The 12,212-nt window shown below is 43.9% G+C and overlaps 1 protein-coding gene across 2 annotated transcripts in view; it reads left to right on the top strand.

Annotated features, from left to right (window-relative positions):
* Positions 1-12,212, top strand: part of LOC121185057 (tetratricopeptide repeat protein 28-like) — a 158,210-nt gene that overhangs the window by 141,098 nt on the left and 4,900 nt on the right. For both annotated transcript variants that reach the window (XM_041043027.1, XM_041043028.1), the window contains 9 exons: positions 1,966-2,095; positions 2,215-2,433; positions 4,358-4,517; positions 6,884-7,024; positions 10,183-10,327; positions 10,492-10,671; positions 10,827-11,371; positions 11,700-11,947; positions 12,057-12,181. In XM_041043027.1, the coding sequence (XP_040898961.1) occupies positions 1,966-2,095; positions 2,215-2,433; positions 4,358-4,517; positions 6,884-7,024; positions 10,183-10,327; positions 10,492-10,671; positions 10,827-11,371; positions 11,700-11,947; positions 12,057-12,181 (1,893 nt within the window). The remainder of the gene's footprint in view (positions 1-1,965; positions 2,096-2,214; positions 2,434-4,357; positions 4,518-6,883; positions 7,025-10,182; positions 10,328-10,491; positions 10,672-10,826; positions 11,372-11,699; positions 11,948-12,056; positions 12,182-12,212) is intronic.

Here is a 12,212-nt window from a genome sequence, read left to right as displayed (position 1 = left end):
GCAACTTACAGTGATCCAGTGCCTTTGCCCACATATACCACAGCAGTGTTTAGTTTTTTTTTGTCCCCTGTGTCAGCTTGTAGCTCCCAGGGTGATTTGGAGGTGGGAAAGGACACTGTTGTCCTCAGAGTATAGATCAAATGGTTATGCATGAGCTGGCCTGTTGCTACACTTGACCTTGGTAAATACCCCCACCCACTTCAAACCTCATTTATATTGGCGTGTAATGAAATTCATAAAGCATGCATACATGTGGAATGAGAGTACTTGACCTCATGTTCCTCATTCTCTATATATTTAAACCCAATTGTAGTTTAACAACCTGTATGTGATCCTGATGTTCACCGTGACACACCGACTGACGTGCCCTGATTCTAATCAGCCATTTCAGCAGAGCTCACATTCATATCTGCGGAGAACGTTAATCGATAAATTCATGTTTACTTAAATATCTGAGCCCTGCAGTAAGTTTTTTTTTAACCTCTGATATCATCTGTCACCAAGGATTAGAGTTCCCCCGGGAGGTTATTTTACAAAAATCATTAGAGATATGTGTGTACCAAGCTCCGCTCACGTTACCGATTCAGTGTGACATTGACATTCACTTAACATGTCAGATAAAAGCCATGTTAGTGTCAGTGACGGTAAAACATGAGAGTGCTATCTGTATTCATAGCAGCTGAAGAATGTAGCAGATTTTACCTGTCCCACTGCCAAGCAAGTCACTGCGGACGCAGCACATTTGGGATTGTTTCCCTTTCATCTGTGCCAGTAGGGGTCAGGCCAAAAGGAAAGGCGCTGTGAGAAATTAGTTTCAATCTTAAAGGGATGCCTGCAAGCCTAACAGATTAAACTAGCAGTGCAGCAATCAGCCCACAGCCCTATCAGCAAAATCAGCCTGAGACTAGCAGCTCCGTCTACTAGCACTAATGCAGCAGAGCTCACAGATTCTCTGCTGATCTCTACTCTCCCCCTTCACTCTCTCTGACACACTTTTCCTGCATGACCTTGGGATACGCGAGACGAGCTACATGGTATGCATATATGTGTTCAGAAGAAGCGCCCACACTCTTTCTGTCTTTCTTTCTCTTAGCAGACCCACAGTGCTGATACAATTCCTTTCATCCATACCAGCAACCTTTTCTCCTCTGCAGTTCTTTGTCTTTTATGAACTATGGTCAAGCAGTATGAGCACAGTGTTTTACCCTCTGTGCTGGCCCCGGACTCCTGGAGAGTGGCTCTATAGCAGTCCCAGTCATCCTACCGGGCTGCCATAGGTGCAGAAATAGGAAATCAATAAAGGCTCCCATGAATCAGCGCTCCTGGCCAGCTTCGCTTGGCCAATGTGCAACACTGACTGCCGCCCCACCTCTCCATTGTCTCTCTCCTTCTCTCAATCCAATGTCTGGCACTGAATAGAAAGGTCCAATAACACACACGGGCCTATTGAGTTCACAAAGCATTTATTTCCTTGGATGCTGCCTCTCCAAGATGCCCAGGTAATGGTTTAGCTTCTCATTGCCCTTTCCCACGTCCAGGCAAATAAGAGGTTTGCTCGTGTTTGATGTTGATTCATCAAGCTATATTACAATACTTTCCTCTGTTGAGAGAGAAGCATAATTGGAAGACAGCGGGTCTGATCAATGATCACCAGTGAGGTGAGATGCTACCATCTAGTGGCCAAAATCATTGCCCAGCTTCAAAGGTTCAATAATAATTCATAAATACATTTGTGGATATTTTTATCTACCTTTCCTAAAGCATCATTACAATTTAGCATGATTTACCTCACTTTGAATCAGACCTATAACAGAGAGAGTGCCAGTGTCATTCCCTACTTTTTGAGGTACACAGGACCCACCCTTGATCCTCAATAATAAAACCTTAGTCACAGTGTCTTGTTAATTTTACTGTGTAAACAAACAAGCCAAGGATATCTGAAAATATCTTGTTGTTTATTCTCAGCTCTACCGAGCATCTGCACTGTTTGAGACCATTCGCCACGAAGCCCAGCACAGCACAGACTATAAACTTTCCCTGTTCGACCTGCAAACTTCCTGCTACCAGGCACTCCAGCGGGTCCTTGTCAGCCTAGGTATGTCCACACACACTTCTCATGTCTGTACTATTTCATGTTCTGGTTTGTTTTGTGTCAGTGAAAGACTATATTTTAGAACTGACAAATTAGTCATCACTGACCACTGAACACTACAGGCCACCATGATGAGGCCCTGGCAGTGGCAGAGCGAGGTCGGACGCGGGCCTTTGCTGACCTCCTGGTGGAGAGGCAGACGGGCCAGCAGGACTCAGACCCTTACACCCCAGTGACGGTGGAGCACATTCTGGACACCGTCAACAGCCAGAGGGCCTTGGTGCTTTATTTCTCCATGGCTGCTGGTTACCTGTACAGCTGGCTGCTGGCTCCAGGAGCAGGTGAGATTTGACTCTCAGACTATGAATTGTCCTATTGTCATGTCTGGTTGTCTTCTTGTTATTCTTTTCTGCCTTAAGAAATTTCTCCTCTGTCAGAGACCATATGTACTTGAACAATCAAATTTGGTGGATAGGTTTCAAATTTCTGCTTTTATTCTGGTAAAAAATAAATTATAACAGTTGACCATATGGGGACACTATGACTGGCAACTTTACACTTTTGCCATTAACTACTACTGAACTTCTGAACCTACTTGTCTTTCTCAAAATTCTTAAAGATAGACACAAAATTAGACACAAATTCTTATTGGATGCTGGATGCAAATGTAGTCAAATGCTGTGTAACTGTAGTTATGGAACAAAATATTTACAAGAATTTAACACATGAATATATGGATATAAATAGCTAAATATTTTCTCTGTGTATTGACGCAGCTTTCTTGTTTAAAGCCGTAACAACTAAGAAGATGAAAGTACATTCACACACACACACGCACACACACAATTTTCTTGTTTGAATCAAAGCGGATAAAAGGCCCAGAGGCTATAGCTTGTTCTGAGCTGTAGGGGTAAGAAGGCCAGCTTTAACACCAAGTGGCGGTGCCACCTGCCACTCCACTGTTAGGATTTGCCCCCTGCCTCGCTCCTCACCCCAGAAGGCATCTGCCAATGAACCATGCTAATTGATAGTGACACAGCCAAACAACACAGGCAACATCTTCACACACGCCAACAGGAAAACACTTTGCTGTTACACCAAGTTAAAACCTAATTTCTCTCTGCTTCTTAGCTTTTCATTTTCTTTTGGTTATGCTATACTTTTTAACTTCTTTACTCTCCATTTTTTTCCTCTTTTGTTGACACATTCAGACCAACACAGACAAAGAGAGCAAGATGCTATTTATTTATATGACTCCTAAAATTTCAGTTTCACAAAGAGAAAAGGCAGAGCGGCGGGTGAGCTACAGTGCATGTCACACCACTCCTACCACACTGTTCGTTGTTCTTTGGCTCTCTTCTGCTCTCTGCTGTAAAGAGGGGAAATGAGCGCTGTGACCCATGTCCCATGCCACCAGGCCTGAACATTTGATCAAATCCAGCTCCCAGGCAACCAGATGAACTTGACCCCCCCAGCACTAGTCATACGGAGGGGAGGAACACTACAGGGACCAGTGAAGATCTTCAAAGCGCTGAATATTGCCCCGGGCTAAGAGGGAGCCACTTGCTCACTAATCGTCTGTCTGTCACTTCCTGGCATTCCCTGATATCCAGCTGGCACATGAACATGGCCTGCTCTAACCAGCCTACAATCAGTACAAAGGGCTACTGAAGTCTTAATTAGTTCAGTTGTGTAAATCCGGTGACATTTCATAGACTTGAATGTGAACACGCGCACATAATCACCTGAATCTGAATCGCATATAATTTCCACTCAAATGCATTAAATACAGAACATACATGTGAATACATTTACACTTATACAGCACTGATACACCCACAAACTCACACCCATACCCACATGCACACAAACACACATACACAGCCTGTATGCCATCCCCCGGTGTGCTCTTCTCCGCCCCCACCCCCCTCTGATGTTCCTGCTCGAAACTCAGCTGAGCTCTCATGGCGAGCAGCAGATGGCACAGGCAGCCTACTCTTATCTTTTATTGAACATTATTTGTTTTATTCATTTTGCTCCACAGATGCAGTACTGCACGTGGCCTCACTCACAGCTTTCAGCTGAAATGATCCAATATTCCCTCCATCATGAGCGACTGATACAAACGTATTAGAAAAAGACGCATGGAAAATGCTTCCAATTATACACATATATATATGTATCATTTTTAAATTGAACTTTAATTTCATAAATACTTGAAAAAAGCCAGTCACGTTTACCCATGATTCCCTTCTTTCTCTACAGGTATCCTGAAGTTTCATGAGGTGTACCTGGGCGAGGGCGTATCAGAAGGAGGGTCAGACTTCCAGGAGGGAGGCGGCGGTGGAGTGGTCAGTGGCTCGTCATTGGAGCAGCATATTGCCAGTGCCCGTGAGGCCCTCGGAGTAGAGTCTTATTACAGCCGGTGAGATGTTTGCAGCTGTTCATGAACTCATTATCCATATCAAAACATACTGATGTAACAGTAATTACTAGAACATGCACAGAAATGTATCACTTTCAAACAAGTGACTTATGTTATAGCATACACAGGATTTCGAAGCAATAGTGTCACCTCTGATTTTTAACAATCCCTCCTCTCTCACTCATGTAATGTGATGGAAATCAGCATTATTCAAATGGCAAAATTTGGGGTGGACAGTCATTACAAAGCCCCATTTCTTATTTCATGCATTGAGAATTTGTTGTAATTACCCCCTCTCATTTATGCCTCTGTGCAGGCGACAGCCGTGGCCGGAGGGATTATGTTTTCGGGTTGTCCGTCCATCCGTCCGTCTCATTCTCATAAACACGATATGTCAGGAAAGGCTTGCGGGACTTTCTTCAAATTTGGCACAAATGTTCACTTGGACTCCTGGAGGATGAACTGATTAGGTCACTGTGACCTCAAACACCTTTTCAGCCATAACTCAAGATTTCATTAGTAAATTAAGACAAAACAACACAAATGTGTAATAGGATAAAATGATGACGTGTCAATATTTTATATCCAAAAGGTCAAAGGTCAGCTTGACAGTGACATCATAATGATCAGCCAAAGCACCTTTCTGGCCATTTTTCAATGCCGTAACTCAGGAACAGAAGGGGAGACTGTGACCATATTTCCTGCAACTTGACTGTGTGGCGCAGGCATACAGCCGCGAGGCGGTAATTCCAGTTTACTGAGCAGGGATAGCTGCCAAGAAAAAAAAGAAAAGCACACACATAAAGTTTATTGACAGAAATTTGAAGGAACGGCAATACAGACCACACTGTTTAACAAGTACTCTTAAGCAATCATCAGAAGGTACTGTAAAAACAACAAACAACATTTTATCATCAAAAATGTAGCCCAAACAAAGAAAAAAGATTAACACTTAAATCAAAACTTGACACTTTTATATCCCAGAGTTAGCTGAAGAAGGGTTATTTTATTATTCAGAGTCTGTGTGTAAAAGAGTGTTATTCTGCCCCATTGCCTGTGATGACAGGCCTACACTACCTGCCTAAAGTACTCCTCTCTCTCCCCAGTGGGAATAAATGAGACGGAATAATGGCTCTTTGGATAGCCAGACAGTTGAACCCACCTAACAAACAGCAAACCTGACAAGTAAAGGAAGAGAGAATTGGGTTTACTGAGAGTCTAAGCAAGGATGGGAAGAAGGTTGAAATGAGGTGGTAAAATCAATGAGGTAAAAGTCTAAGAAGCAGAAGCTGATGAATAAAGACCGAACAGACAACAGGGAACGTAGCCAGAGGGACTCTGCAGGAGAAGACAGAAAATGGGGCGAGATATATTGACAGTGAAGATCACCCATTGACACCCATGGGTCTACACCATGTTTGACGTTAGCTTCTTTTCTCTAGTTGGTGTTTGATCCATAGTGCCCAGCTGGTCCGCCCAGTGCTAGCCTCTGCCACCCAAGCAGCCTGGCCCTCCTGCCCCATTACCAGCTCATTTACTACTCCAATAGGAAGCTGCACACACGCCATTGCGCCTGAATGGGCACAATATGGCACCACTTACCAGCCCATTCATTCTCCAGTGTGCAGAGAATGGGAGACAGCACACTGAAATGTGTGGGGCGAGAGAAAATGAATGGGATGGAGAAAAATGGGGAGAATATATGCATGTAAAAGAAAGGATGTTATAGAGAGGGAGGGGTGACAGTTGAAATGTATGTAATAATATATGGATTTTATGTACTGTTTCAACATTTCTTCAGTCCAGATAGGTCTGTCAGTGTGAAAACCATAGCAGAATGAATTTCCAATGAGACACATACAGCACAGATTTAAAAAGAAAATGCTGGTGGAGGTAGTGGGAGCATAAGGTGATGAGAGATCCCATGGTGTGAGTTCACACTCAACTACCATTAGAGCAAGAAGCTGACATAAGGCTTATATGATATGGGTACATCGGGAGAGTGGTTTAGGCATGAAGAGAAAGAGATGGGGGAGAGTGGTGGTGAGGTAGTGAATATGGGGTGGGAGTGGTTGACTCCCCACTGACTGGATCAACATCACCAGCAATATAATGAAAGGATTTAACTCTGCTTACCATCATGGTGTTGGACCAAGCCTGGAAAATTAGGCCAAGTGTGTGTGGGTTGAACAGTGTGTATGTCGGGCAGATCAGGGGTGTGTGTAGTTGATTTATCTGCAGCGAAACAATCTAAGTCTGTGTATTGTCTGCTTTGGTGAAGAGCCCTTTTCTTGCCAACAGTTCAGTGGCTGAGCATGTCTGTAACTCCATCTCTCTCTCCGTCTCTCCGTCTCTCTCTATTCCAGAGGGTGTTCGAGCAGTGAGACAGAGAGTGAGGCAGGAGATTTGTTGGACCAACAATTTGAGGAGCTCAACAACAAGCTTAACTCAGTCACTGATCCAACAGGCTTCCTTCGCATGGTGTCCAGAAACAACCTGTTCAACAGGTAGGAGATTGTTGCAAACACCTGAATGAATGTTCCCACAGACAGACTTAATCAACCAGCGCTACTCAGACCTATTCTCCCCTCACCCATCCCCCTTAAAAAAAAAGATTAAAAATATCTGCTTGGGTAAGGAGATTCGCTGGTATTGTGGCTCATCTGTGAAAGGAGTCTTTTCTCCATTGTTTAGCCAGCGCAGAGGCAGCATGTGAATCCTCCTTATTAAATAGACTGTGTAGAGCCAAGCTGCTAAAGCCCCTATCAACTGCCTACTCTGATGGGGCCTTGTGTGTGTGTGTGTGTGTGTGTGTGTGTGTGTGTGTGTGTGTGTGTGTGTGTGTGTGTGTGTGTGTGTGTGTGTGTGTGTGTGTGTGTGTGTGTGTGTGTGTGCGCACTCTTGCCAAATGCAGACATTGAGACCCATGTGGTTTTAAGATGTTTACCCTGTCTGTGTTTGTTGTGCAGATTTACGACTGTGGAGATTTCAGTGAGTCTGCCAGTGGCTTGTTCAGAGTATTATTTAATAGTACTGAGCAAAGTATTCATTTACATTGTGCTGATTGGTAATGTATACCAATGGAACGTGTGCACGTGTGTGCATATGTGTGTGTCTGGGTCATATTTCCCTGTCCTCGTCCACAGTTGAGCTGCTCTTTGATGAGAGGGTAATTCCAGCTTTAATTGAGTCTTGGTGCTCATTAAGCCCCTTTAATGGGTTGCTGGTGGTAATCCACTCATTCTTTTGGACCTCAAAAAACTGTGAATTAGAACGCTTCTCATGCTTAGGAGCCTATCGTCTATCACAATGCTAAAGCAAGACAAAAAGGAAGGAAAAACTCATTGTCATTCCGAGTCATACATCTTGGGATTTGATTTCAGATAATGTACATGTATGTGCTTTTCAGGGCCTCTCTTTGACTCCACTTCCACCGATCATTTTTCCTCAACAGGTTGAGATTTAAGCTCAACATGTTAAGTTTAGTGGCTTGAGGACTGCAGTATTTCCACGATTACTCATAATTAAGAGAAGGGAGGGGAATATAATAAAATCTAATTGAATGACATTTAAATCAAAATAGGTACGAGAACAATATACTCAGCATTAAAAGGTATGTGCGTCATGGTGTGATATCATCATATGGTGTTATCATTGATTGCCCTGTTTTAACACTGAGACTTAATCTTCACCGGGGAGCTTGGAAGGATTACTATGAGAAGGTGATAATGAAAGTCTCCTCGCTGTCTAATCCCCTCAGTGTTTAATTGAAAACGTTTTTATGCACAATGGTGGCATAATGAGATTGTTTGATGATCTTGATGAAGTTGTCAGTCAGTAAAGAAGCAGTGAACACCGATAGAACAGGACGCCAGCATCCAAAGAGCAGAGTGACCACCAGCTTAAGCAATAATTTAAATCATAGCTAGAAATTAGGCCTGGACAAAAAGATTAAGTGTGTAATAGAGGCTAACTTGTCTACCTCTGAATAACCCCTCAGTTCACACTTAAAGCAAGTCTTTCAACTGCAAACCAAACTAGGCCCTCAGCTTTCTTCACTTTCACACTCTCTGCTCTCAGTCTTTTCTTTTCACTGTTTCCTTCTACACTTGACACTCACCTTCTCTTGGCTTATCCCTTGCCTCCTCTTTCATTCTTCATGTCAGGCTAACAAACGATTGTTTGCTTTCCCATGGAGGCTCATGCCAAGGCTTGGGAGAGAGACAGTGTTGGGAGGCTGGAGGGAAGCCAGTGGCCTGGGGCTACCAGAAGGGCAGGATAGATGTCTGGTGGTTGGGGCCCCGGAAGAAACTCTGGCTGTTGGAACAGATGGAGAGCAGTGACAAGTGCTGCCGTAAAGCTTGGCCCAGTGTGCCTACAGCACCAAAGGCTTCTAACCCCACAGCCACCATTAGCACAGTTCTCAGTATGTTGTGTGTCTCTGCCTGAGCAGGGAGCTGTCACGCCCGTCACACAGCAGACATGCCTCAAACGCACTGGGCTGTTACCTCCTTTTGGTTTGTTTCACAAACAGAGGATACTGTGATGTTATTGGCAGTGCATTGAGGACACTCACAAACACATCTTCCATCAACTGGAGGCTTTCGTTTTATGTAGAGTAGGTCCCTGTAAAGAAGGCGCAAGTTCATCACTACCACAGTGTAATACTGCCATCTTGTGGAGCTTTATATATTGACCCAATATTCTTAGTGAAATTGCCTCATGCCATGTGAAATTATATATATGTGTTCACAGATGTATTGCAACATATAATGATGGAGCTCCAGTATGGCCTGCCTTTATCTCACTCTTTCTTGGTGCTTAGATTTGAAAGGAAACATGTCAGAAAAAGAAAGATGAGCCTCTGTGATTGAGAGAGTTGGATCACTCTATTCTGCTGTAGTCTTGAGCTGCGACCACACACAAACTCACAGAAGCTACAGTGGCAGAGTTTGCATCTTGCTAGAGCCATGTCTGATGTAACCATATGCAGCAAGTTAGACATGGACCTCGTCAACCACGTTCCCAGCACATTTGGAAAGCCCATTAAGACCAGCAGAACGATTTGATGTTAAAGGACAGTTTGATGCAGAAGATCCCTGTTTACATGCAGGATTTTTTTTTTTTTTTTTTACAAAGATGGGATGATTGGAAGAAAAAAGAACCCAATGAATATGTTAAGATATTGTGATTCTAGTTTAGAATTGACAAGACTTGAAATGCTTTTATTTGAGCAATTAGGGAAAAAAATTGCTATACAAAATCCATTACAATGTCATATGGTGTAGTCTCAGCAATGGGGATTTTTTTTTTACTTCCAACTTATTATTATGCAGGATTTTCAGTTAGCAACCTTCTGTACATCCTGGGGTCAGTTTCTTAATTTGAATGTAGGGCTGTTTAGGGTTTGTTAGCGCAGACCAGACACTTGTATTGACTCAAGGAGCCTAATGGGGACAAAAGCATCCATTTGGATGATGGAAGGTCATTTTGTATCTTAAAACAGAAAAAAAGGAGTTGTTGTCCTTGCATATATTTTTTTTGGAGCTATTGCTGTAAGTGCATGAGGTGGCTGCCTAAAAATGTATTGTGTCTGTAGCTTAAATGTAGCCTGAGCAAAAGACATTGTTTTCACATGCATTATTTTTGTGTTGTGTCTATACAGGAGTTGCCAGAGTATGACCAGCCTCTTCAGTAACACCATGTCTCCCACCAAAGATGGGAACTCTTCCCTGCCTCGCCGCTCCAGCAACCTCGGCAAGCCTCCACTCCGGGCACTTTATGATTTGCTCATCGCACCTATGGAGGGGGTGAGTACTATCTCTATGGGTCATTGCCTGTCTATCGATATAGTCGTGTGGCAGAGAGAAGATCACAAGGCAAAATGCAGTTATGAGATAGAAATCAAAAAGCACCACATATTGAATGCTATTTTGTATATGTGTATTTTCATCCTAATCCTTTTATCTGGCAGGGCTTGATGCACTCCAGTGGGCCTGTTGGCAGACACAGACAACTAGTGATGGTGTTGGAGGGAGAACTGTACCTCATCCCCTTTGCCCTGCTAAAAGGAAGCTCTTCTAATGAGTACCTGTATGAGCGCTTCAGCCTCATCGCTGTTCCCTCCATCCATGGCCTTGGATCCAGTGCAAAGGTTGAGCTTCCAAATTTTATTTGAACTCCTTCATCATTAAAACTGATGAAGACTTTTCTGGCCTCAAATGCTTTTTCAAGCTCCTTCAATGAATAACTGCACTGCTCTTCTTAGATTATAGAATTAGATTTTAACCCATGTTGCTGTGCTCTTAGGCTCACTCTCGGCGCCCGGGCCCAGCTCCATGTGGTGGTGTATCAATGGCAGCAGTGGTGGGGAACCCTCGACTGCCCTCACCTGTGATGGACCGCTGGCTGTGGGGACCCATGCCTTCTGCAGAGGAGGAGGCTCTGATGGTGGCTGAACTGCTGGGATGCCAACCTCTGGCTGGCTCTTCTGCTACCAAGGAGAGGGTGATGAGTGCCCTCACACAAGCTGAGTGTGCCCACTTTGCAACCCACATTTCCTGGAAATTGGCAGCTCTGGTGCTCACCCCAAACCCTGAGGGTGTGCCTGGTGGGGCAAGTGCCAGTGTGGGAGTGGGAACAGTGGGCAGAGGTGCAGGAGGAAGGAGAGGCAGCAGCGGTCGAGGGAGAAAGGGATCCATCGGAAGCGGCTACACCATCCCAGAGTCTCTCCACATGCAGGATGACAGCAGTGACGTGGAGAGTATCTGTGACAGTCCGCCCCTCCAGGAGTTTCTCCTTACAGCTGCAGATATATTAGACCTGAGATTGCCTGTCAAGCTGGTGGTGCTCGGGTAGGTGGACTGGCTGGAGGAACTAATTTAAATCTGTCTTTATTTTGGTCCTAAGATATTATAGTTCTGTGGCAGTGAATTGCTTATTTTACAAAATAAAAGTAAAAAACTAGGATCAAATTAATCATGCTATAGATACAGATTTAGAATTGATTAACTGACATGAAAGGTTTTATACACTTTATAAAAGACACTAGTGTAATTCATAAAAATAAGACAACACATGCTAGGAAGATACTAATAGTATACAGTGCTACATGTTAATGTAAGTAAGTTTTATAGCTTTTTTATTCAATTATCCATGTTGTGTGTGTCATTGTGGTTACAGTTCATACCAGGAGTCCAGCAGCAAGGTCACAGCAGATGGTGTTGTGGGATTGACCAGGGCTTTCCTGGCTGCTGGCGCTCAGTGTGTTCTCGTGTCCTTGTGGCCCGTCCCTGTCGCAGCCTCCAAGGTTTTTGTCCATGCCTTCTACACTGCCCTGCTTAATGGGACCAAGGCTAGTGCCGCACTGGCAGATGCCATGAAGACTGTTCAGAGCAGCAAGCAGTACTCACACCCTTCCAACTGGGCAGGTTAGAGATATCATTCACTTATGTGTTAATTCTACATAAGAAAAAAATACAATAAGAAAGAGTACTATTTATTGGAGATCTTATGTGTTGTATTTTTCCTTCTGTCCAGGATATATGCTGATTGGCAACGATGTGAAGCTTAACAGCCCATCTTCCCTTATTGGCCAAGCTTTGGCAGAGATTCTGCAGTACCCAGATCGAGTGCGTGATGCTCTGAGAGTTTTGCTCCACCTGGTGAGACATGGACACACACACATGCAGACAA

This window comes from Toxotes jaculatrix, chromosome 7 (assembly GCF_017976425.1).
Source record: "Toxotes jaculatrix isolate fToxJac2 chromosome 7, fToxJac2.pri, whole genome shotgun sequence".
Classification (NCBI taxonomy): Eukaryota; Metazoa; Chordata; class Actinopteri; family Toxotidae; genus Toxotes; species Toxotes jaculatrix.
The sequence above is the reverse complement of the archived record's forward strand: the minus strand, read 5'-3'. Positions and strand labels throughout refer to the sequence as shown.